At 38.6% G+C, this 25,680-nt stretch overlaps 1 protein-coding gene across 1 annotated transcript in view; it reads right to left on the bottom strand.

Moving 5' to 3' along the window:
• Positions 1–25,680, bottom strand: part of mad1l1 (mitotic arrest deficient 1 like 1) — a 527,237-nt gene that overhangs the window by 495,919 nt on the left and 5,638 nt on the right. The window contains exons 4-9 of the mRNA XM_062964141.1: positions 22,758–22,937; positions 20,935–21,059; positions 19,486–19,567; positions 19,256–19,386; positions 18,853–18,967; positions 17,284–17,345 (exon numbers count right to left, since the gene is read on the bottom strand). Of these exons, the coding sequence (XP_062820211.1) occupies positions 17,284–17,345; positions 18,853–18,967; positions 19,256–19,386; positions 19,486–19,567; positions 20,935–21,059; positions 22,758–22,937 (695 nt within the window). The remainder of the gene's footprint in view (positions 1–17,283; positions 17,346–18,852; positions 18,968–19,255; positions 19,387–19,485; positions 19,568–20,934; positions 21,060–22,757; positions 22,938–25,680) is intronic.

The raw sequence follows: 25,680 nt of genomic DNA, 5'->3' as shown, positions 1-25,680 counted from the left end.
GAGCTGGGGCTAACAGCGGGCACTCACTCAGCTCCCGGGATTTGAACCTGTGACCTTTTGGTCTGCAATTTCAGCAGCTCAGCGCTTTAACACACTGTGCCACCAGGGGCCCCCAATACAATATAATAATATTAATTATATATTAAATGTAATATTACTAATAATAATATCATATAATGATATAGTACAATATAGTAATTTAATGCTCATATTGTGCTATGCTAATAATATATTGTTTGCCCAATTGATTTGTAAGCCGCTCAGAATCCCCTTCGGGGTGAGAAGAGTGGGATATTAATGTAGTAAATAAACAAATACAGTAGAGTCTCACTTATCCAAGCTAAACGGGCCGGCAGAACCTTGGATAAGCGAATATCTTGGACAATAAGAAGGGATTAAGGAAAAGCCTATTAAACATCAAATTAGGTTATGATTTTACAAATTAAGCACCAAAACATCATGTTAGACAACAAATTTGACAGAAAAAGTACTTCAATACGCAGTAATGTTATGTTGTAATTACTGTATTTACGAATTTAGCACCAAAATATCATAATATTTTGAAAAGAGTGACTACAAAAATGCGTTGGATAATCCAGAACGTTGGATGAGCGAGTGTTGGATAAGTGAGACTCTACTGTATGTAGTTTTGTGTTTCCATCCATTGTCTTGTTTTTCCTTATTTTTACTTTTATTTTTATTTCCTTTTCTTTTTTGTCCTTGGTTTGTTTCTTTTTGTTTCTTGTTTTGCTATATATATATATATAGTTTAATTCACTGTAGAGAGCACGTAGTCTATGTTTGTTATTGTTCTTATATGTACTCTTTATATTTTCAATTTCATTCATGTGTCACCTTTCTGGAAAATCACTAATAAAAATTTATTTTTTAAAAAAAGAATGAAATCGCCCATAAAGGCACAAGGCCTCTTTATCTGGCCTTATGGTGACTTCAGGAAGATTAAAGTTTATTTCAATTAATTCCATACAGGAATACATTGCGAGGAAGCAAGGAAAGGGCTGACCTTCCACTCTTAATGATGGCAAACACATCTGTGTACAGGCACGGTGTGTATTGCGGCTTTCTCAGAGAGGGACACTTTAATTACTTTGTGGACTCCTTTTTAACGAAGTTCATAAAAAGAGGGTTGATCAGGAGAAGTGGCACAGGGCAGGCTTTCCTCCCTCCGTCCTTCTCTCCATTCACCAGACTTCCTCCCAAACACCTTTCCCATCTTCAGGATCCAAGTTAATGATACACTTATAAATAATAGGGGACAAAGGGCAAGGTAAAGCCTCCGTATTGCTCTCATACTTACAAAATAGCAGAGGAAATTAACCCAGGTACAAAATGCCTCAAGTTTTCTTTGCCGTTGGCAAACCATATCAAATGATCATTAAGGAGAGAAAAATGGATCCCTTGGAAGGAAGTTGAATTTTTTTCAACAGACCAATAGTTCTTTCCGGGGTTATTTTTTAAAAACACATGGGTCAGATGCCACATATTACTGTATATACTCGAGTATAAGCCTAGTTTTTCAGCCCTCTTTTTAAGACTGAAAAAGCCCCCCTCGGCTTATACTCGGGTGAGGGTCCTGGTTGGCTTATATTTGGGTCAGCTTATACTCGAGAATATATGGTTCATTTATTATTTTTCTCTATTATTATTAGTATTATTACATTTATTACTTTTCTCTATTATTATTGGTATTATTACATTTATTATTTTTCTCTATTATTATTGGTATTATTACGTTTATTATTTTTCTCTATTATTATTGGTATTATTACGTTTATTACTTTTCTCTAGTATTATTGGTATTATTACATTTATTATTTTTCTCTATTATTATTGGTATTATTACGTTTATTATTTTTCTCTATTATTATTGGTACTATTACATTTAGTATTTTTCTCTATTATTATTATTAGTATTATTACATTTATTATTTTTCTCTATTATTATTGGTATTATTACATTTATTATTTTTCTCTATTATTATTGGTATTATTACGTTTATTATTTTTCTCTATTATTATTAGTATTATTACATTTATTTTTCTCTATTATTATTGGTATTATTACGTTTATTATTTTTCTCTATTATTATTGGTATTATTACGTTTATTATTTTTCTCTATTATTATTAGTATTATTACATTTATTTTTCTCTATTATTATTGGTATTATTACATTTATTATTTTTCTCTATTATTATTGGTATTATTACATTTATTATTTTTCTCTATTATTATTGGTACTATTACATTTAGTATTTTTCTCTATTATCATTACTAGTATTATTACATTTATTATTTTTCTCTATTATTATTAGTATTATTAGTATTAGTATTAGTATTATTAGTATTATTATTATTAGTATTATTACATTTATTATTTTTCTCTATTATTATTGGTATTATTACATTTATTATTTTTCACTATCATTGTTGCTACTACAGTAGAGTCTCACTTATCCAACATAAACCGGCCGGCAGAAGCTTGGATAAGCGAATATCTTGGATAATAAAGAGGGATTAAGGAAAAGCCTATTAAACATCAAATTAGGTTATGATTTCACAAATTAAGCACCAAAACATCATGTTTTACAACAAATTTGACAGAAAAAGTAGTTCAATACGCAGTAATGTTATGTTGTAATTACTGTATTTACAAATTTAGCACAAAAATATCACGATATATTGAAAACATTGACTACAAAAATGGCTTGGATAATCCAGAGGCTTGCATAAGCGAGGCTTGGATTAGTGAGACTCATTATTATTGGTATTATTACATTTATTATTTTTCTCTATTATTGTTGGTATTATAACATTTATTATTTTTCTCTATTATTAGTATTATTACATTTATTATTTTTCTCTGTTATTGGTATTATTACATTTATTATTTTTCTCTATTATTATTGGTATTATTACATTTATTATTTTTCTCTATCATTGTTGCTACTATTACATTTATTTTACTCTGTTATTATTATTACATTTATTATTTTACTCTGATCTTATTCTCGAGTATATACGGTATATGCAACACATGTATATGCACAAGCACCCAGCAGTCCTTCACGTTTTGAGTCTCATAGCCTCACTCCGCTGTCTGCAAGCTGGTAACTCGGCTTAAGACGTTAGGAGAAATGAATTACACGCATCCCCAGACACATGTAAATAAAATGAAGAAATTTCAGATTTACAGCCAGTGCCTTCAGACTCCTTTTCCCTAGCTCAGGGAGGATTAAGAGGACCTCAAAGCAGCCCGAGCTCCAATTAAACCAGTGTGACCACCCCAGGGAGGCCAGACTCTTCCTCTGATTAGCAAGATGCACTCTTTGAACTGTTTAGCTATGAAAAGGAAGCTTTCAGAACTTTAAACAAACGCGGCAATTCTCTGCGGATTTTTAAATGTATAATTTTTAAAAAATATGCATGTTTGGAAACAAGGACAAATTGCAGTTCGGGTCAACAACCTTCATGGAAACTCATTAATAGGTCAGCAGCCAGTGCTTTTAACCTGAAAGTACAAAGTAAATCACCAAAAAAATTGTCTTGCCAGGCTCATAGTAGAAAGGATATCCAATTAAATGCCCTGCTTTCTTAAGTCTGTTTGATTTTGCAGCTAAAATTATTAGGTCAGAGGAGACAATCTACAAGGCACATAAGACACTGCCTTGGACATTTTTAACCCATTTAGCTCCACGCCATCCATCCTGAATAGCCACGTCTCTTTGTGGGTCCCCAGGTGTTTTGGCCTGCAAGTCCCAAAAATCCCAGCCAGTTTACCAGCGGTTAGGATTTCTGGGAGTTGAAGGCCAAAATATCTGGGGACCCACAGGTTGAGAACCATGGCTTTAAGATTACAAATAGGAGATGCAATCATTCTACATGGAAAAGATCAGGACTGAACCCACAATGTCCAATGTGCAAACATCACTGCTATGTCAATGAGCAATTTCCTTTCCCTGAAAGCTTTCTTTCGTGTTTTGACTATACAAAATGCTTTTTTGTCATTTCCTCCAGATATCAACCAATCTATTTTGCAGTCTGTATGGACCATCTTCCATAAAACACATGGCAGTTAAGTAGGTTAAGGGGAGGCTTTCTTACACAACTCACTGCTTGGGAGGAAGCCACAAGGACTATGGTTGAAGTTGAATTCCTGGTTTTTCCAGTTGGAAAATGATGAGAAACACCTCTGGACAAAATCAGAGAAGATAACATGGGGCTAGAAAGATTAAGAATCTGATCAAACCGATACCTATTTTGATCTTTTGTTAACTTTGGATGACATACTTAGATCAGTGTTTCCCAACCTGTGGTCCGTGGACCACCAATGGTCCCCAAGAACTAAAATATGGTCCACAGCCTCACCATTACTGCACAGTATTTTGCACTTTATTGACTGTTTTAACTGTGAAACTACCTCTCCCATGTTGAAGTTTTCTGCACTCTGGCCCAGATCCGTGTTTTTAGCCTTCCTGTTTTTAATTATTTTATGCTGTATGCCGACTTTTATGACTGTTTACTGATGTTGATGTTTTATTGCTGCGACATTTGTTTTATTCTCGGTATTTGTTTTATTGCTACTGTTGTATTGTTGTCGGGCATGGCCCCATGTAACCCGTTCCGAGTCCCTCCGGGGAGATGGGGCGGGATATAAAAATAAAGTTGTTATTATTATTATTATTATTATTATTATTATTATTATATTACAGTTGCAACGGGAGCGACTGGTCTCGTGATACCCTCTTATACTGCCAGAGTAACTGGGATGTCGGGTGGGGAGAGGTGGACTATCCCACCAAACGCAGATGTGACAAAAAGCCTCCTGACTGCTGCTTCTCCTCCTCCTCTCTCTCCCTGAGAGAAGCCATTCCGTGTGACACCTGGAAGCAGGAGCACTTTGGTGTCTTCGTTTTTAGGCCTGTTCCTGGGGTTATTTGGGGTGCAGATTTAGAAAATTGCATTGGATAGACCACATCAGCTCTAGATTATTAAATATGGTTTTCTGTGGGCGAGCAGATGGCAATAATAATAATAACTTTATTTTTATACCCCGCCCCATCTCCCCGAAGGGACTTGGGGCGGCTTACATGGGGCCTTGCCCGATACAACAATATAATAACAATAACAAAACAATAACACAATTATCCCAACAATAAAAACATCAGCATCAATAAAACAGTCATTAAAATCAACATGCGACATAAAATGTTAAAAACAGGAGACTAATTCATAGATCTAGGCCAAAATGCAGAATATTGCAACTACTGGATGGCATATGTTCTGTATCGGAAACTAGAGCTGATGTGGTCTATCCAATGCAATTTTCTGAATCTGCACCCCAAATAACCAAATTAAATCTAAATCTAAAGATGATTCGTAACCCTTTTGGTACTAAGGTTGGAGACTGGAAAGTGGTCCCTTGTCAAAGAGGTCCCTGGTCAAAAAAAGATTGGGAACCACTTTTCCAAGGAAAAGTAAAATAGTCTCCCTTTCTATAAATTATTTCTTTCTTACATTTATATCCCACCCTTCTCACCCGAAGGGACTCAGGGCGGCTTACAATAGTGGCAACAATTAGATGCCTTTACAAATCAATATAAAAACAGCACATAAACAGTTAAAACTATTAAAATACATTATGAATTACAAAATATACATTTCAAACATAAAATCAGATCCATTCATCCTCATGCTTTGTCCATAAATGAACAAGAGTTCTACTTGCAGAGGATGACAATGCCTGAATATTTCTCTTGTGATTAATTCCCAGTTATATGATCTGCAGTATAGTATATTTCATCAGTATGTAGCTCTTTAAGTTTTACATTCCTCTGTATTATGCAAGAAGGAATGAAATCACTTTCATGACAATTTGATTGTCTTGGGATCAGAGCTCAAACGCTTGGAAACGTTATTATTTTTGACTACAGATCCCACCATGCCTTTGCCAGCACGAGAACAGAAGTTTTTGAAAAGAACTTTTTCCAAGTCCTGATTAAGTCAAAGTTGCAGCATCCAAAAATTGGCATGGACATTAATATAAAGAATAAGCACCCGCCCAAGTGCCAAAGGCATTCAGTGCTAAATGGGGATAATAAACCTCTGAAAAGAAGCCAAGTCCCATCACTATCTTCCATAAATAATGCATCATTCGCTCCAGAAAGAAATTGAAATGGACTTGAAGACTCATTCATAGAAAGTGAACTGCTGGAGAGTAATCGCATTAAAGATGTAAACAGTGGCATGCTGGCAATTACGGTTCTCCTTTGCCAGCTCCCTCCCCAGCAAACTGGCACTTTGGTGGAGTCGCCTGGATCAGAAACAGCGCTCAGATCAGCCGCACAACATTACAACTCTCCGCATCTCGGCCCCAGGCCCCTGCGACGAGGATTAAGATAAGGACCGGATCATTTCAGTACATGCTCCGTTCCTGGAAATGACGTTTCAACACATTTCGCTGTTTAATGCAATCTTGGAAAGGCGGCAGATGCATTTTTCATGTCAGCAGATCAAGGGTACCAACAATAAATGGTTTTCAGCCAAACTGAAAAGAAAACAAGTGTGTCCATGTCTCATTTTTTATTTGTACTTCTCTTTGAAACATCATTAGGAGCTGATTTCCTCGTGAGGAATTACAAATTAATCAGAGGAGTTGCTATGTTTTCTAAGTAATGCAGGACCCGTGGGACACGATACCAGAAGTTTCAACTGCGCGCATCTGACAAATTATGTTCTCTCTGTGAATTTTCCAAGTCTTCCAAGTGGAATAAATGTCATAGATACTTAGATTTCATACTACAGGAATCAACATTAAGAACATTAAAGCATGTGAAATTGAGACATACAGTTGACCCTATGCCATCACACCCAGGCACCTTTTAAAGCTTTAAAATGTGCTTCTTCCTTTGCCCAGGTGAACTGCAGGGGCCTTACTTAGAAGCTCTGGAAATCCCAGTAACCAAAGGCACTTCAAGTTGAACAATCAAACAAAATTTTATTTTCACAAAGTCCTTGGCAGACTTGGCACACGTAATTAAGGTTGCAAATATAAACAGTCAACTTATAAAACCTTGCAGATGTTCCTTTCTTGCTTTTCCCCTTTAGTTGCTGGGTTAACTTCCACCAAAGGCAAAGAGATCCTGAGATCCTCTTTACCCTAGCCCTGAGCTGCTCTCAAAAAGGTCTATAACTATCTAAACTCAAAGCTAGTTTTTGAGGCGAAGTTGGTAGGGCTTCTTCCAGTGGCAAAGAAATCTGGAGATGTTCTCTGCCCCAGTGCTAAGCTACTATTTTTAGAAAGAACAGGTCTTTCCCTGTCTATGCTCGGCACTGGTTTTAAAGGCAGGTCAATACTTATGATGGCTTGTCTTTCAAACAAAAAAATATAGAAAAATAAAGTCCAAAGTAGAGGACGAGGAAGAGCCGTTTTCAACCCTGGTTGCCGGTCAGAAGGGTAGGCCCTGCCCCCTTTAGGCCCTGTACAATTCATCTTCTAGCAAACCTCTCAGCCACAATGGCGATGGGGGACAGCAACACACACACACACACATCTGAATTCTTTTTCTTTTTGTCTAGAAGGCAAGAGGCTTCTCAAAATGGAGCCTTCTTTCCCCAGGAAAAGGGGGGGGTCTCCAGAACAAAAAGATACTTTACAAGCCTATAGCAGCAAGGCTCTGCAAACTGGCTATAAACACGGCTAATGGTTGACTATCAGAGTGCTGCAGAATCTGCAACAGCCCTGGAAGAAATGCAAATAGGTGCTATTTTCTACAACTATGAAAAAATGCAAAGCAAACCTCTGGGGGACGGAACAGGCCCACTGTATGGATTGTGTGTCCATTTAAAAAATTCAATTGAATGTCACAGAAAGTGACAGAAGAGTTGTTTGTTGTTTTAAGTAAAGCTGGATGGAGGGTCTTTTACTGACTCTGTTTCCCTCCATCAGAAATGAGAGGAGATGGGTTCTCTTTTCCTTATACCCTCCCAGTCACCTGCAATCCCATCCTGTCCCAAGGAGTCAGTGGAAGAGGGTTTCATTAATAAATTTATTCCAACGCTTTTCAATGGTGCTGAAAAATTATGCAAATCCATTCGTAATTAGGTTTAAAAATTCCATTTCATGGGATAATCAGACTTCAAAAAACTCAATTTTAGTTTTAATCAGATTTTAACAAGGACATTAACTCCATTTCGTTGGGAGGAGAGAGAAATGGCAAATTTAACACCCAAAAAAATGTATCCGAGCTTAGCCCTAGGAGATAATTAAATAAAATTAATTTGGCATGGGTTGTCTGCACGTGGAAGCATTCCAGACACCAAAGCCTGCCTCCGAAAGAGGCAAATGCAACCCGTTGTTGCACAAACACATATTTTTAAAAACTCACTGTCCGGGCAGGAGGGAAATCTCAAGCCTTCTCCAAAGCAAGGCAACCAGACCCTGCCAGATGCTTCTGAGAAAGAGTGCCTTATTTATTTATTTATTTATAATATTTATATCCCGCCCTTCTCACCCAACAGGGGACTCAGGGCGGCTTACAATAAAACAGACATATAAAAACAGTACAATACACTATAAATCAGTTAAAAAATTAACTTACATATAACATTCATAAAATGCATTTATAAAATATAGATAGGCGTGTACAAGTTTAAAAGACTGGGTCTGTCAATTGAGTTCCAGTATACATAATAGTAATTAATGCTGCTGATTCTTATTCGAAAGCCTGGCCCCACAACCAAGTTTTTACCTTCCTACGGAAGGATAGGAGGGAGGGAGCCTGCCGGACAAGATAGGATTGGACAGTCTGCCCTGTTTGGTTAAGCTTCTTAAAGTCACCTGGGAAACAAGAGTCTCACAACAAGGACAAAACAACCCATACAAAAAGGATCCAGAGCCACCACGCACTGAAAATGATACCCCTGGAGCTATGGAGTGACAGCTACGAAGCTCTTTCTATTGTACGAAGCACTCCGCACATAAAATACACCAGAAATATTACATTTATACTGAGTACTTTCTCTACCATACAGTATTAAAAGCAAATTGCTAGTCACTTACAAGAGTCAGACAGTAGAGAGAAAACAAGGGGAGACATTATAATCCCCTTAGGGCAGTGGTTCCCAACCTTTTTTTGACCACTTTGAACAGGGACCGCTCTCCAACATTAGTACCAACAACAACAAAACTTTATTTATATACTGCTCTATTTCCAGTAAGAACTCAGAGCAGTTTACACATCATAAAAACAATCAATACATATACATAATACTAAATACAGTAGAGTCTCACTTATCCAAGCCTTGCTTATCCAAGCTTCTGGATTATCCAAGCCATTTTTGTAGTCAATGTTTTCAATATATCATGATATTTTGGTACTAAATTCGTAAATACAGTAATTACAACATAACATTACTGCATATTGAACTACTTTTTCTGTCAAATGTGTTGTATAACATGATGTTTTGATGCTTAATTTGTAAAATCATAACCTAATTTGATGTTTAATAGGCTTTTCCTTAATCCCTCCTTATCTTCCAAGATATTCACTTATCCAAGCTTCTGCTGGCCTGTTTAGCTTGGATAAGTGAGACTCTAATGTACAAGAAACAAATATAACAGCAATTAACAAACATGTTTAAAATTCCAATACCTAGGAAGAGCAATTGCAAGGTTACGTATCAGTTTTTGGTCAACTTTAGATTCGGTTTGGTTATTTGGGGTGCCGATTCAGAAAACTGCATTGGATAGACCACATCAGCTCTAGTTTCCGATACAGAACATATGCAATCTGCTCGCCCACAGAAAACAATATTTAATCATCTAGAGCTGATTGGTTTATCCAATGCAATTTTTGGAATCAGCAGCCCAAATAACCCCAGGAACAGACCTAAAAATGATGACACCAAGAAAATAATATTTTTTTTGTTGGGCTTTATTATTTTGGTTGGAACGTGGGCCATATTAATTATATGCTTTTAAGCTTGAATAATGTATTTTATGGATTACTAGCTGTGCCCGGCCACGCATTGCTATGGCGAAGTATGGTGGTATGGGAAATAAAGTATTGAGGAATTGGTGGTAGTTAAGGTTCTCCTGACATTAAGTCCAGTTGTGTCTGACTGCACACTAAAGTGGATTATATGGCAGTGTGGAGTTCAAAGCAGATAATATAAGATTCTAAATGGGTAATATAGCTGTGTGGAAGGGCCTTGAGTCTACACTGCCATATAATCCAGTTGAAATCAAATAATCTGTATTTTATAGGCAGTGGGGAAGAGGCCTAAGTGAGGCCTAACTCTGCCTGTCCCCTGGGCAGAGTGGGTGGCTAGAAGACCAAGTGGGCGGAGCTTGGCCTTTTAACTGGCAGCAATTGGAGAAAAACAATTATTCCCCTCTCTCTAATTAGGAATTTATTTTTCTTTTCTTTTTGTTGTATGAACATAGAGGCATGGATGAGGGATTGTGCTGCCAAGTTTAGTGTTTCTGGGATGTGTAGTTTTGTTGTTTTGTCCTAGGCTGAAATTTCATTACCCTTTTATATGTATAGATTATTAATGGTTTTAAATATGTTATTTTTTTACTGATTTTGTGTGGCATTGAATTTTGCCAGTTGTTGTAAGCTGCCCTGAGTCCCCTCGGGTGAGAAGGGCAGGGTAGAAATGTTGTAAATAAATAATAATAATTCTTGCGGACTACTGGTGGTCCACGGACCACAGGTTGGAACCACTGCCTTAGGGAGACAGTTCTAAAGTCTGGGAACAGGCACCAAGAAGGCCCTGTCCCTTTTGTTCCCACCAAACCAACCTGAATTTGTACTGGGACAGAAAGAAGAGCCTCTTCAACCCATTTTAGAGCTCTAATCGGCTCAAAATAGAAGGTACAGTCCCTGTATCAACACATTCCCGTGATCCAATTCAACTCACGTTGACTTAGCCTTAGTCAGTGCTATATTCTACAACTGTTGTGGGAAAATAGAGTAGCAGAAGGTTTTCCATACTGTACCTCTTAAATTTGGAGATGCAGTGCTTTAATAGTATATTATTTTCCTGGGAAGTATTGGTCACGACAGGCTTTTCAGTCTTTCAAGTGGGTCTGCATTGCCCCCAGTACTAGTTTCTGACTATTTTAGCAGCAACACAAAAAGGCGGCTCCACAGAAAACTGCTCTTTCAAGAAAGCCAATAGATTAAACGGTTTTAATTACGAACAAGCTTTATATCATCACCAAATGCATCAGAGGTCTACAAAGCTGAGAATAACCGTGCTTATGCAAATCACATGCCCAAATGTAATGGGAACAAGTGGGTACATGCTTGCCAAAATGGGGAAAAAACATTCATAAATAAAAAATAAAAGTATCTCCTTCCACGCGTAAACACCACATCTGTGATAACACAGGGGAAACTATTCAAACCAAGCGTCGCACGGCCCACAGAAGGCACGTTCCCCTACACCACGGCATCCTTTGATTTACTTCCCAGATTCATCCAAAGCTTTTGAGGCGTACAGAAGGAAATAGTGAAAAGCATTTAAAATTAAATGATTCAAGTTAACGAGGTCATAGAAAAGCCAGGTTTTCCAAAGCAGGGAAAAGTCTTATAAGGAGGGTGACAAGTCTCCTTCATCGGGAAACACTGAACACAAGTTGAGATTAGTTTTAATCTACTGCCGATGCAAAATCGTTTACTATATGCAAGTAATTTATTTACAACTTCACAGAGCATAATACACTGGTTACAGAAGAAGCTGCTTGAAAGCCCGGCCTGTGGCGCAGGCTGATAAAGCAGTCAGCTGCAACAAATCACTCTGACCAAGAGGTCATGAGTTCGAGGCCAGCTCGGAGCTGCGTTTGTCTCTGTCTTTGTTCTATGTCAAGGCATTGAATGTTTGCCCTATATGTATATAATGTGATCCGCCCTGAGACCCCTTCGGGGTGAGAAGGGCGGAATATAAATACTGTAAATAAATAAATAAATAAATTGTGTGTGTGTGTGTGTGTGTGTGTGTGTGTGTGTGTGTATATATATATATATATAATTTATTTATTTACACACACACACACACACACACACACACACACATACATACACACACAAGCTGTGCCCGGCTACGTGTTGCTGTTCCCCAGCTCCATTGTGGCTGAGGGGTTTGCAAGAAGACCAAGTGTGCAGGGCCTAAAGGGCTCAGGGCCTACCCTTCTGACCGACAGCCAGGGTTCAAAACGGCTCTTCCTCGTCCTCTACTTTGGACTTTATTTTTCTATATTTTTTGTTTGAAAGACATAGATTGGATGACTATGTCTTTTGTGGCCAAATTAGGTGTGATTTGGTTCAGTGGTTTTGTTGTTTACTCAGTCCTACAAACATACATTACACACACACACACACACACACACACACACACATATATATATATATATATAGGTAAAGGTTTCCCCTGACGTTAAGCCTAGTCGTGACCGACCCTGGGAGTTGGTGCTCATCTCCATTTCTAAGCCAAAGAGCCGGCGTTGTCCATAGACACCTCCAGGTCATGTGACCAGCATGATTGCATGGAGCGCCATTACCTTCCCGCCGGAGCAGTATCTATTGATCTACTCACACTGGCATGTTTTCAAACTGCTACGTTGCCAGGAGCTGGGGCTAACAGCAGGTGCTCATTCCGCTCCCAGGATTTGAACCTGGGACCTTTTGGTCCGCAAGTTCAGCAGCTCAGCACTTTAACAGACTGTGCCACCAGGAGCCCCATATATAGGTATACTAGCCTCTGTGCTGGTCATGGACCATAATAAAGTCTCGTTTGTTTGTTTGTTTGTTTGGGTATACTAGCTGCCACACTCTCAATATCCGCTGACCTGGCGAACAGAGCTCTTCAGAGCTAACCCATTCCAGTCATGTCTTCAGAACGGAATGATGACAAGGTGCCGAGTTTAGAAGTGAAATGAAGGACAATTAAGCAGAAATAGAAAAAAGTTAAAATTATAAATCACTCTGAGAATTTGGCAGTTATTCTGTTTGTAGAAACGTCAGGAAGAGACAGATTGAATAAAAATAAGATGTGAACATTGGAGTCTTCTGACAGCAGCGCTCCATCCTCCTGCCGATTAGTCTGTGCTATATAAATGATAATTTCCCTGTAGTTACATTAGGCAGGACTGTTTGCCTAGAAGTGGTTTCGTACGGAAAGGGAGGAGGAGAGACACGCGCGCTGGAAACATCTTCTCTTTACAGCATACAGAACGCTCAAGTTCAGCTATTTACATTTTTATAGCCTCAACCTCGCACTGAAAAGGAGGAAGAGCCATTTGTGCTACAGCCTTTTCCACTGGCTGGAAATGAAATAACAAAAGCATAAACACTTCATTGCAAACCATTCTGTCTGCAACTGACAGAAACATTTGGTACTTCCATAAGCAGAACAGGAACATGATGACCTGCATAGCTGTGAATTCCCTGTTTAGCTGACATTGCACCACCCAACATCCACGGGGAAGTAGCATCCAGCAATGAAAAGACCAAGGCATTGACATCTCCAGCCCATCCCTTGTTTGGGTATCAGCCAGCACGGCAATGCCTTGAATCAAGAAATAGTTTTCGAAGATCTACAGAGATTCTCATGCAACAGGAAAGCCCTGTTTGATTATTTCCATGGGTTGTCTCGGTGGCACCGTGACAAGTGGGAAAGTGACAAAAGCAGAGAATAGCTGTGTTCCTCTTCAATATTTATTCTTCCCTTCTATATTCAGAGAATCCCCACTCTGATGTGACAACTTGCTTTACATAGGGAAGCTTGTGAACAACCACCATGAAGTTACATCCTTTTTACAGCTCATAAATCATAACTAACAACTGAAAATTTATAAGCCCCATCAATGTTTTCATACTTCGGAACTCGTGTTTTGTGACTGATTTGAAAGCAGGAAGCTGCACACCCTCGGGGAAAAAATGGTTCAAAGTTTCAAAAGTCTTTGTTGAATTATTGTTGTTATGTTCCCTTTCCCATGTATGGTGAATCTAAGGCAAAGATGGTATTTTCGCGGCAAGATTTCTTCAGAGGAGACTTGCCTATGCCTTCCTCTGAGGCTGAGAGTGTGTGATTTGCCCAAAGTCACCCAAAGTCAAAGGAGATTTGATCGGTTTTACTTATTGATGTTAATATGCTGGTTTAATCTATATAATGTTATAAATCTATTATGTTCGTTTTATTGTAAATATACTTTATTTTGTTTATTGTGGATATTTGGGCTTTGCCCCATGTTAGCCATGTTAGAGATGGAGGAGGGATATAAAAATAAAGTTATTATTATTATTATTATTATTTTATTGTATGACACAGCAAATAATAATAATAATGATATTTTTATATCCCTCCTCCATCTCTAACATGGCTAACATGGGGCGAAGCCCAAATATCCACAATAAACGAAATAAAGTACATTTACAATAAAACAAACATAATAGATATATAACATTACATAGATTAAACCAGCATATTATTATTATTATTATTATTATTATTATTATTATTATTATTATTATTATCCTGTCTGACCTGAAGCTTGGCGGGTCAACTCCGCGAGAAGGGGTGAGCTCCCATCTGTCAGCTCTAGCTTACAGGGACATGAGAGAAGCCTCCCAACAGGATGGTAACACATCTGAGTGTCCCCTGGGCAATGTCTCTGTGGATGGCCAATTCTCTCAAACCAGAAACGAATGTATTGCCGAAGGCTTTCATGGCCAGAATCACTGGGTTGCTGTGAGTCTTTTGGGCTGTCTGGCTATGTTCCAGAAGCTTTCTCTCTTGACGTTTCGCCCACATCTATGGCAGACATCCTCAGAGGTGTGAGGTCTGTTGACATAACTCATAACCTCTGTGGATGCCTGCCACAGATGTGGGCGAAACGTCAGGAGAGAAAGCTACTCGAACTTGGCCATACAGCCCGAAAGACTCACAGCAGCCCACCGACTTGCAGTATGTTCTCAAGTCACTTCTGACACAATTTTTAAAAATCCACACTTGAAGCAAAGTTAGATCAGTGAGGACATTTCTATTCAACCAAGCCTTCTCTCACATTTTGAGAATATCAAAACAACTGGCAAGTCAGGTGGAAAGGATAATGCATCGGACGCCTTATCTAATGTACATTGTTAAGCCAAGTAGTACAAATGGGAATGTGGTTATAATTGCAGCAGTAGCCACTGCGATTTTTATCTGCCAAGAAGAAAACTAAGGACTATAATGACAAAGAATTAAATCCATTTCTGCAGCCGCCTCTTTGCTTTATTAAGGGTCATTCACAAAAAGACGCATTCCTTCTCCTTTCAAGAAAAGAGAGATGCCTATCAGCCTCAACCAGAGTCCTGAGTCCGATGCTGCACCTACTCTGCTATAAGACAGATAATAATCAGACGTCCTTAAACAATGGAGTGCGGTTTGGTGTTTTCTTTTATTATTTGAAAGCAAAAGAAGCCAGATAAAGAACCAACGGAGAAAGCTCTTAGTGATTAAGCTCAATTAGTAAGTTTCACTCTCTCACTTCCAGCTGGGGAATGGCTGATGCCTAGCAGTGGCTATGTGTCGCATTCCACCTCCAGAAATGAAAAATACCAAGTACATCCATTCACAAAGAAACCTATTATACTGTATGTCTTACAATTATCTCTCTGGAACCACATACATGAAGTTTCCGGAGTAGCCTTCCACCCAAACTCTGAACAGATCCCGACTTGTTTAGCTTCCGCATGATTGCCACACCGCATTATCTATGTTGCCAAACATTATCCATGGTTTTACACTACAAGGTTATAAACCTAACCTTCTACCTACCATAATTCCCCTTGATGTACAGTAGAGTCTCACTTATCCAAGCCTCGCTTATCCAAGTTTCTGGATTATCCAAGCCATTCTTGTAGTCAATGTTTCCAATATATTGTGATATTTTGGTGCTAAATTCATAAATACAGTAATTACAACATAACATTACTGTGTATTGAACTGCTTTTTCTGTCAAATGTGTTGTAAAACATGATGTTTTGGTGCTTAATTTGTAAAATCATAACCTAATTTGATGTTTAATAGGCTTTTCCTTAATCCCTCCTTATTATCCAAGATATTCGCTTATCCAAGCGTCTGCTAGCCCGTTTAGCTTGGATAAGTGAGACTCTACTGTATTTGACTGCATGAGGAGCAGAAAAGCACTAAAAGAAAATCAAGTTTTCCTAGAAAACAAATCTATTCCGAAGAAGTATGCCATCTGGTGGATAATGGCCTATTTCCATATGCATGAGCCACCTTTAATACTGTTAGGCAACAGAGTTGTGCCATGAATGCATTTAGCACAACAGAACCTTAAAAGAGGGCTTTTGCCCATCACAGGGAAGTTAGGTAGACAGAACGTTAGCTTCAGTTCCCCAAATCTCATTACATTTAAAGCCAGAACACTTTATGTGTTAGGCGGTTACTCTAAGCAGTCCCTGTAGCATCACATGTTCTGGTAATGTCCAAATATCCCTGCTTCGTAATGTTTACTAATATATAAAAGAAATCAGTATAAAGAACTCCCTGTTATGTATATCCTCAGAGTGTATACCTCTGACTACTCTAAATTTCAATAATATCCTCCTGTTATGAAACTCACAGGTTGAGGAGAAACATGAGGTAGCACATAGCATGTTCTTCAAACATTTGTCTACTCCCCTTCATTACAAAGCAAGCAAAGTTTAAACGTTAAGGACAGAAGCTAATGGTTCACCAGGGCTGATAAATGCTGGCAACTTTTTCAACATACCAATGAATGATCAAAGACACTATATATATAATTATCCATATAATGTATAGGTAAATGTAAAGGTTTTCCTCTTGACATAAAGTCCAGTCATGTCCAACTCTGGGGGTTGGTGCTTATCTCCATTTCTAAGTTGAAGAGCCGGCATTGTCCGTAGACACCTCCAACGTCATGTGGCCACTGGCATGACTGCATGGAGCACCGTTACCTTCCTGCCAGAGCAGTACCTATTCATCTACTCACATATGCATTTTTTCGAACTGCTGGGTTGGCAGAAGCTGGGGCTAACAGCAAGCGCTCATTCTACTCCCCGGATTCGAACCTACGACCTTTTGGTCCACAAGTTCAGCAGCTCAGCGCTTTAACTCACTGCAGGCCCCATACAATGTATAGATGGGAGAAAACAAGGAAAACAATCGACTCTCTTATACAGTATAATTGTGATAGAACTCATAGCTTAAATATTCACTACTTACTTGATATCCAAACCAGTACTCTGGTCCAGTTTCTCCCAAGTTTTCAGCCTTCTCTGAAGTTTCTGAAGAGGGGGAAAATTAAGAAGTTATTTGCAAACAGGCAAAACCAATATAATATAGGTGAACTTACAGCTATCTTTCAGTTTGAAAAATGAGACGTTATTCATTTTACAAAATGTCTACGGACCCTGTCAAGAGACTCTATTGGTACGCAGACGGCCCAGTTCTATTGTGTTTTAGCGTATTGTTATTGCTTGTTGTTTATACTGTTTTAATTGTTTTTAATTTGCTTTTTGTTTTGTATTGTTATATTGTGTGTTGAGGCCTTGGCCTTTTTAAGCCGCATCGAGTCCTTCGGGAGATGCTAGCGGGGTACAAATACAGTTTAATAATAATAATAATAATAATAAAGATGCTCAAATCCGAAACACCTTTTAAGAGTACTTTGTTTTGTATCCAAGCATCATTGCTGGATTGATTGCATGAATCTGGACCAAACTTGATATACATATTATCCACCATGACCAATTTAAGTACTGACAGAGGACAATGGGAGTTATAGTTCTCCCGTATATAAAGTGCGCTGTGAACCCCAGTGACAATTGATCTGGACCAAACATGGCAGACATAACCATCATGACCACCTTTAACTACTGGTGTGGTTTGGGGGCAATTATGTAGTTTACCCACCTCCTTATGCATTTTTCCAATGGACCATTCATAAAACCCAAAAACAAACAATAACTTTGCTAACTAGCTTGAGAGAGTGTGATCTGCCCAAAGTCACCCAAAGGGTTTACACAGTTGAGGAGAGATTCAAATCAAAACATCAGAGCAGCTCCCAGCAACTGTGTTTGCTATGAATTATTCTTTCAGACAGAAAATTCACCTCCAGGCTCATATTCTTTTTGAAACCGGGAAATTGAACGATTTGGGTGTTCTATCGTCAACACCACGATTGTGTGCTATAACAACTATTTTCACACCAATATGGAGAAATCAATGGTATTGATCCAACACTGTACTTAGTCTCGCTTAAGAACTGAACAATTTATGTGCAAATTCCAACTTCTTCTTTCTATGTACACCAAGGGCTACCATCTGTATGTAATTCAAGTTTTTATGACTTGCTTTTATTGTTTGATTATTGGTTTATTGGTTTTATTGTTTTGTTTTTATTGTTCTGTTCGGGCTTGGTCCCATGTAAGCTGCCCTGAGTCCCTTCAGGGAGATGGGGCGGGGTATAAGAATAAAATTATTATTATTATTATTATTATTATTATTATTATTATTATTATTATTATAATATTAATTCTTGGTTACCAGAAAACAAAATAAAAGCTGTCACGGTGGTGAAAACAGTCTGCTTCAAAGGCATCAACAATACACTGCACTCATGCCGGATTGTTTATTCTTTTTGTTTTATTCTCCTTTTTATTTTTGTATCTGTCTTATTTCAATTTTTTTTTGAAACAACAAGCCCAGCAGGCTAAACAGTCTAGAGATGCAGTGTGTATGTTAACTTTAGAAAATTAACTCAGAATAACGGTTACAAGACTGAGGCCTCACCTCCTTCTCCAACTCCAGAGCCACCATTTCGGCCTGAACCTTCTCATAGCGTTCCAGTTTCCTCTGGAGACCCTCCACTTCCTCTTTAAGCAACCCATTGTTTTCTTTCATTTCTCTGAGAAAGGGAGAAAAAGCTTTATTCAAGACATCCCATACTCTAGTTGTGTTCTGAGAAATCAAATGACGAACAATCTATTACCAGTTAAAACCGTAATCATGCAAAACGGGTGTGATTATTCTGATGTCAATCAGGAATCAAGAGAATTGATTTTTGACTTCTAGATTCAAGATATCAAGATCCAACAAGGGAAACTCAGTGCAAAAGCAGCAATAGATGGACAGGAAGAATAAAAGACAAAGCAAGCAATATTATAACCAAACGTGGCCGTTTTCGCCTTCTAACCTAAGGTAAGCATTCTCCTCTCGAAGCTGCTGAAGCTCCCGCTCCATTTTGGGAAACTGTGCGAGCTCTGTCTTCATGTTCTTCACAATTATAGCATCTTGTTCTTGCAATGAGAGCTTCTGTTCCAGATCCTGCAAACCAAAAGATCAAGGAAATGAAAAAAAATATGTGAGATTACAATGAAGCATACAGAAAATCAGAAAATCATTCGACAAATAAAAGTTTCTCACCTGAACTTTTTGTCCCATCTCAATCACCTGCTCTTCCTTTGCTTGTAGAGCCTGAATTTGCTGACTGGCTTCTTGCCATTTTCTATTGGATGTGGACATAAGAAATCTATTTGTTATAGGCATCAGCACATTATAAACCGCAGACACACAAAATGGTTCATCAAGAGGCCTAAAAATATGGCAAAAAATGTTGGAAATAGCAACCTCCCAAGGCTTTCACTATTTATTTGTTAATATATATATATATATATGCTAACCTGTATTCTATGTGTATGTTGATTTGCCAGTTTGACTGTATCTCTTTGGTGTGGCATGAGTTATAGACATGTGACTGTACTGAGCATGTTCAGACTCAGGACTCAATTTTGTATTCAGTGTCTGTTTAACACCTCAGTGCAGGTGGATGCATGTTGCTGTTTGAACTTCAGTAGAAAACTATAACTTATGGACTTCAGAGAGTACAACTATACCTAAAGACTATGGACTGTAGATTAAGAATGATACCCTGTGTATTCAACACAGAGAAAACTACATCCTATCTACTTTAATAAGAAATGTGCCTGTATAGTGAATTAATACAAGATGTTTGTGAATTAAAAAAATATGTTATTTTTCAAAAAAAGACTTTGTTTTTATTTCTGAGTGCATATTTTAAACTAAGAGCTTTCAAGAGAGTGTATATCTTTTGGACAACTGTTTCAACGATCCTCCACTAACCAAATATTTTTTTGTAGTGGCATGTTTTTGTCCTTGGCAGTTCAAAGACATGGTTCTTCAGCTGAATTACCTGTGTGCCATTACATGGATGCTTATGAATATCACTTGTTCAAAGCGTTGACTTCTGACAAGGTCATGCTTTTCTTGACTAGTGGTTTCCACATGTTCATGGAAATTCACATTTGCCAGACTGATACAACATATTTTTTTTCTTTTTCAAAAAGGTTACAATTGCCATTTATTTCCAAAGGGATATCTGCCCAGAGACGGGATGCAGTTATTTCTAATTAAAAATCCATCTACAACCTATACAGGTGTTCAGGGGGCTGAGGCAGTGGGGTGTTAATATTTTTGTGGAGAGGTGCAGCTATCCACAGCATTTCCAGAAAACAAAAATATTAGAAGTTAGCGAGAAGGCTGAAAGGGAAAAGCACTTGTTCCCCTTGAACTAGCCTTGCTCAGCACCATCAATATATTCTGATTCCTTACAGCAGAGAAGTTTGGAAGATTTTTTTAAAATTTGAATATTTCTCTTCCTCTAAAGTAATTTCCATTTCCTACTTTTTATTTTGTTTTCAATGTATCACATTTTCAGCACTACACATCCTGATCAAAGCAGCCCTTTGAACAGCCAAAATCAAAAGCTGTTGAAACTTTTTTTTCCCCTGAGTGACACCAGCTGCCAAGGACTAAAGGTTTTATTTCCTGGCAGTCGGTTAATCCGCTACTCACTTGTGTAGTACATCCAGCTGTTCCATCAGTTCCTGCTTCTGCGATTCGCAGCTCTTCATTTGTATCTCCTGATCCAGTAAGTTCCACTGCAACTCTGATATCTTCCCTTTCAGCACAGTGATTGTCTGAGGAGAAAGAACACACAAACACACCACTGGAACGCCAAACTGGGTGCCGGAGACAACGAACTGCCTCTGATCAAAAACTGCCGATGAGAGCAAAGGAGCACTAACTCATAATCAGACCTCTGAAGACATCATTTCAGAACAAAGGCAAAGCCAATGCTTTGCGCTCTCGTCTGTCACCCTTCCTGTCAGCCCCAATTAAGGAGGTAACCTCAAGTTGGCATGCAAAGAGCAAGTTTCAAAGTTAAACTCTGCATCTACACAAGGACCCATCACAGGGATGCAAATTCTTTCAGCAACACTTATGTTTTCTCTGCAGTTGAATTTCTAATAGAAGCTGCATACATTTCCCCAAAAGACAACAGCATTTAAGTTTCCTAGGGAGCTGGAAATCCAAAGGATGTGGGCACTTGATAGGGCTTGTGCTTGCATGAGAATTATATCCTCCCCCCAAAAAGATTTTAAATTATGATTATTTATTTATTAGCGACATTTATATCCCGCCCTTCTCACCCTGAAGGGGACTCAGGGCGGCTTACAAGTTATATATACATACAATAAATTATATATTATAATATATTATATTATTAGTATAAAAAGGTAAAGGTTAAGTCCTGTTGTGACCAACTCTGGGGGCTGGTGCTCATCTCCATTTCTAAGCCAAAGAGCTGGTGTTGTCCTTAGACACCTCCAGGTCATGTGGCCATAGACATGACTACATGGAGTGCTGTTACCTTCCCGCCGGAGTGGTACCTATTAATCTACTCACATTTGCATGTTTTCGAACTGCTAGGTTGGCAGGAGCTGGAGCAACAGCGGGCGCTCATTCCACTCCCGGGATTTGAACCTGGGACCTTTTGGTCCGCAAGTTCAGCAGCTCAGCGCTTTAACACATAGTGCCACCAATATAGCACAATATAAACATTATATAAGTATTATATATTATTATATTGTACTATATGACTATATTACAATATTATTAGTAATATTACATGTAACATATACAATTATAATAGTGTATTATTATTGGGTTGTTGTATGTCTTTCGGCATCCTCAGAGGTTGTGAGGTATGCCTGCCATAAATGTGGGCGAAACGTCAGGAGAGAATACTTCTGGAACATGGCCACACAGCCCGAAAGACATACAACAACCCTGTGATCCCAGCCATGAAAGCCTTCGACAACACATTGTATTAGTATTATTACATTGTATTACATCATAATATTATTATTAATATCATATGTATATACAATATATTATAATATTAGTATAATATGAGTATTATATAACTATGATTATAATTATTATATAATTATTATTGTTCTTTCTTTCTATCTTTGGAGCCCCCAGTGGCACAGCGGGTTAAAGCGCTGAGCTGCTGAACTTGCTGAGCAAAAGATCAGCGGTTCAAATCCAGGGAGCAGGGTGAGCTTTTGCTGTTAGCCCCAGCTTCTGCCAACCTAGCAGTTCAAAAACATGCAAATGTGAGTAGATCAATAGGTACTGCTCCGGTGGGAAGATAACGGTGCTCCATGCAGAAGATGGCTCCATGTTCAGCCATCTTCTGCAGCAAAAATCTAAACACTGTGAGAATGTTCATATTTTCAATATGTGTAACAGCTGTTGATATCAACCCCAAAGCATACTCAGAAACTACCAAAAGTAAAAAAATAAAAACAAAACAGGCTTGGTTTTACCTCATTGGCTTCAGCCAATTTATTCTCCTTATCCTGCAGCTTCTTATTCAAGGACTCTGTGTTCTTCTTACAGGTTTTGTTGATTTCAATTTGTTCCTGGAGCTTATTTTCCATCTCCGCCTCCCTCTCCTGATACTGCTTGATGCGTTTCTGGAGCTCTTGGTTATGGTCAGACTCCCGCTAGAGAAATAAAGAAAAAGCAAAGAGACTCTTTGAGAAGAGAGGCACTCTCCCTATAGTGTTGTAAGAAATAATCCATGACAAGGCCCACTGAACAAACTCTTCACAATAATCAAATCTTGACTAATAAAACAGAACAACTACATGTGTAGCTTCTATCTCCGGATGAGCCAAATATAGCCATGGGGTTATAGGTGGCCACCAAGGATTTTTTAATTTTATTTTATTCTATGAGTATTTCTTTGTGGTTGTCAACACTTCCCAAAAAGCTAATATAACAAAAACAAGACTGTTGTATTTTAGAAATATCATTTAGGTAAAGGTTATTCTGTTTAAGACAATGGCAATAATAATAATAATAATATAGTAAAGGTTATGGTTTCCCCTGACATTAAGTCTAGTCGTGTCCGATTCTGGAGGTTGGTGCTCATCTCCATTTCTAGGCCGAAGAGCCGGCGCTGTCCGCAGACACCTCCAAGGTCATGTGGCCGGCATGACTGCATGGAGCGCCGTTACCTTCCCGCTGGAGCAGTACCTATTGATCTACTCACATGTGCATGTTTGCAAACTGCTAGGTTGGCAGAAGCTGGGGCTAACAGCAGGAGCTCACCCCACTCCCCGAATTCAGACCGCCGACCTTTTGGTCAGCAAGTTCAGCAGCTCAGCGGTGTAACTCGCTGCGCCACCAATAGACACGCATTATTTAAGCTTCAGCAAGAGAACAAAAAAACTCCCCATTTTCTTTTGTGTCATGTCATAACTAGACTGAAAGCCTGAGGGCAGGGAACTATTTTGTTCATTTTTTTTTACTTGTAAGGCATTATGTACAATGATGGTGCTATACAATTCAAAACACATACTTGAAAGCAGAACTAATTCTTTTAATTGTTCTGTTTGTCCCACTTACTTCCCATAAATCAATTGCCTTCCTTAGTGCCAGGACATGTATACTAAGCCTCCCTGAAACATTTATGGACAACTGTCACATTTCACACATCCTATTTGATCACCCCACAAACATGCACCATGTGGGTATCTACCTGAAGCCTGAGGCATTTGAGTGGAACATTAATGCGAAAACCCATATTCATGTTGTAAAGGTGCCACAAGACTTTGTCTTCGACAACTGCAACAGTCTAAAGCAGTGTAACACACACATAGGCTGAATTCTGCTGATAGATTTGATTCCACCTTCGCCACCACTTATGAATTCCAAAAGTATTTCCAGCAGTTTCCATTTACTTCCAACTCAAATTGATTAGCGCTTATTGGAAAACGCGTAGCAAATTGCTCTGCTAATCAAAGCAAAACAAGCTACGGATTTACATACTAAGCAAGGATTATGCAAATCGGCACAAGGTTCCTAAAACCTTATCCACATGGCTCCCAAAATGCAGAATCTGAGCAGGGTAATTACCACAATGTTGGATTAATTCTGCTCCCTTTTTTTTTCTTTTGGTATGAGGATTTTAAGTGTTTCTGTGACTGACTCAGCTCGGTTTTGGGGTTGAACTGACACCGGAATAATCCACAAAATCACTTGCCTCAAAAGTGGAAACAGGGACCTCCTCAGCTATTGGTTTCTTCTTAACCACAATACTGATCCAACTTCAGCTCATTTTATTGTGTGAAGAAGCTTCTAAATTACTGAAGCATTTTACAGAATAAAATACATGTTAAATTTTCACATGTGGCAAAAACATAGGCAATATTTGCAGTCAACATCACACAAGCTAGTTGCCATTCTGGCTCTTCGGATCCAGGATTTCTCATGTCTTGGGCCTTAAGAATTGTCATTGTTGCATGCTTTCAATGTGATTCTAATTCATGGTGATCTATCACAAGGTTTTCTGAGGCTGAGAGTGTGCGGCTTACTTTAAGTGACAAGCTGAAGAGCCAGAGTTATCCGTAGACACCTCCAAGGTCATGAGGCCAGCATGACTGCATGGAGTATCGTTACCTTCCCTCCGGAGCAGTACCTATTGATCTACTCACATTTGCATGTTTTCGAATGCTAGGTTTTCAAGCCACCTTCAATTAAGATGAACAGTAGATTGAGTCCCACCTGCACAATAGCCTAGCCTTCTGCATTTTATCACTGCCCATTGTTATTAGCACTCCTAATATTTTGCACAACTATAATTTAATTCCTCTCCCCCAAAACTAAAGATTGAAGTACCATCATGTCGCCCTTGGCCACTGGCTACGCTTTTATGTGATGTTGTGTTTTTGTAGTTTTGATGTATTAATTTGTTGTGATTGGATTGCATTTTATATTGTTATTTTACCTGTATTTTGCTGGGCCTGGTCCCCATGTAAGCCACCCCAAGTCCCCTTAGGAAGATGGGTGGGACATAAGAATAAAGTTGTTGTTGTTATTATTATTATTATTATATAGGTTGGCAGAAGCTGTGACTAATAACAGGAGCTCACTCCGCTCCCCGGATTCGAACCTGCCAACCTTTCGGTCAGCAAGTTTAGCAGCTCAGCTGTTTAACCCGCTGCACCACCAGGGCTAACAAATAAATAAATAAGATAAGGTAAAGGTTTTTCCCTGACATTAAGTCCAGTCGTGTCTGACTCTGGGGGTTGGTGTTCATCTCTATTTCTAAGCCGAAGAGCTGGCATTGTCCATAGACACCTCCAAGGTCATGTGGCTGGCATGACTGCATGGACCGCCGTTACCTTCCCACCGGAGCGGTACCTATTGATCTACTCACATTTGCATGTCTTCGAACTGCTA

This window comes from Anolis carolinensis, unplaced genomic scaffold (genome assembly GCF_035594765.1).
Source record: "Anolis carolinensis isolate JA03-04 unplaced genomic scaffold, rAnoCar3.1.pri scaffold_13, whole genome shotgun sequence".
Lineage (NCBI taxonomy): Eukaryota > Metazoa > Chordata > Lepidosauria > Squamata > Dactyloidae > Anolis > Anolis carolinensis.
This window is presented reverse-complemented; position numbering and strand designations above follow the sequence as displayed.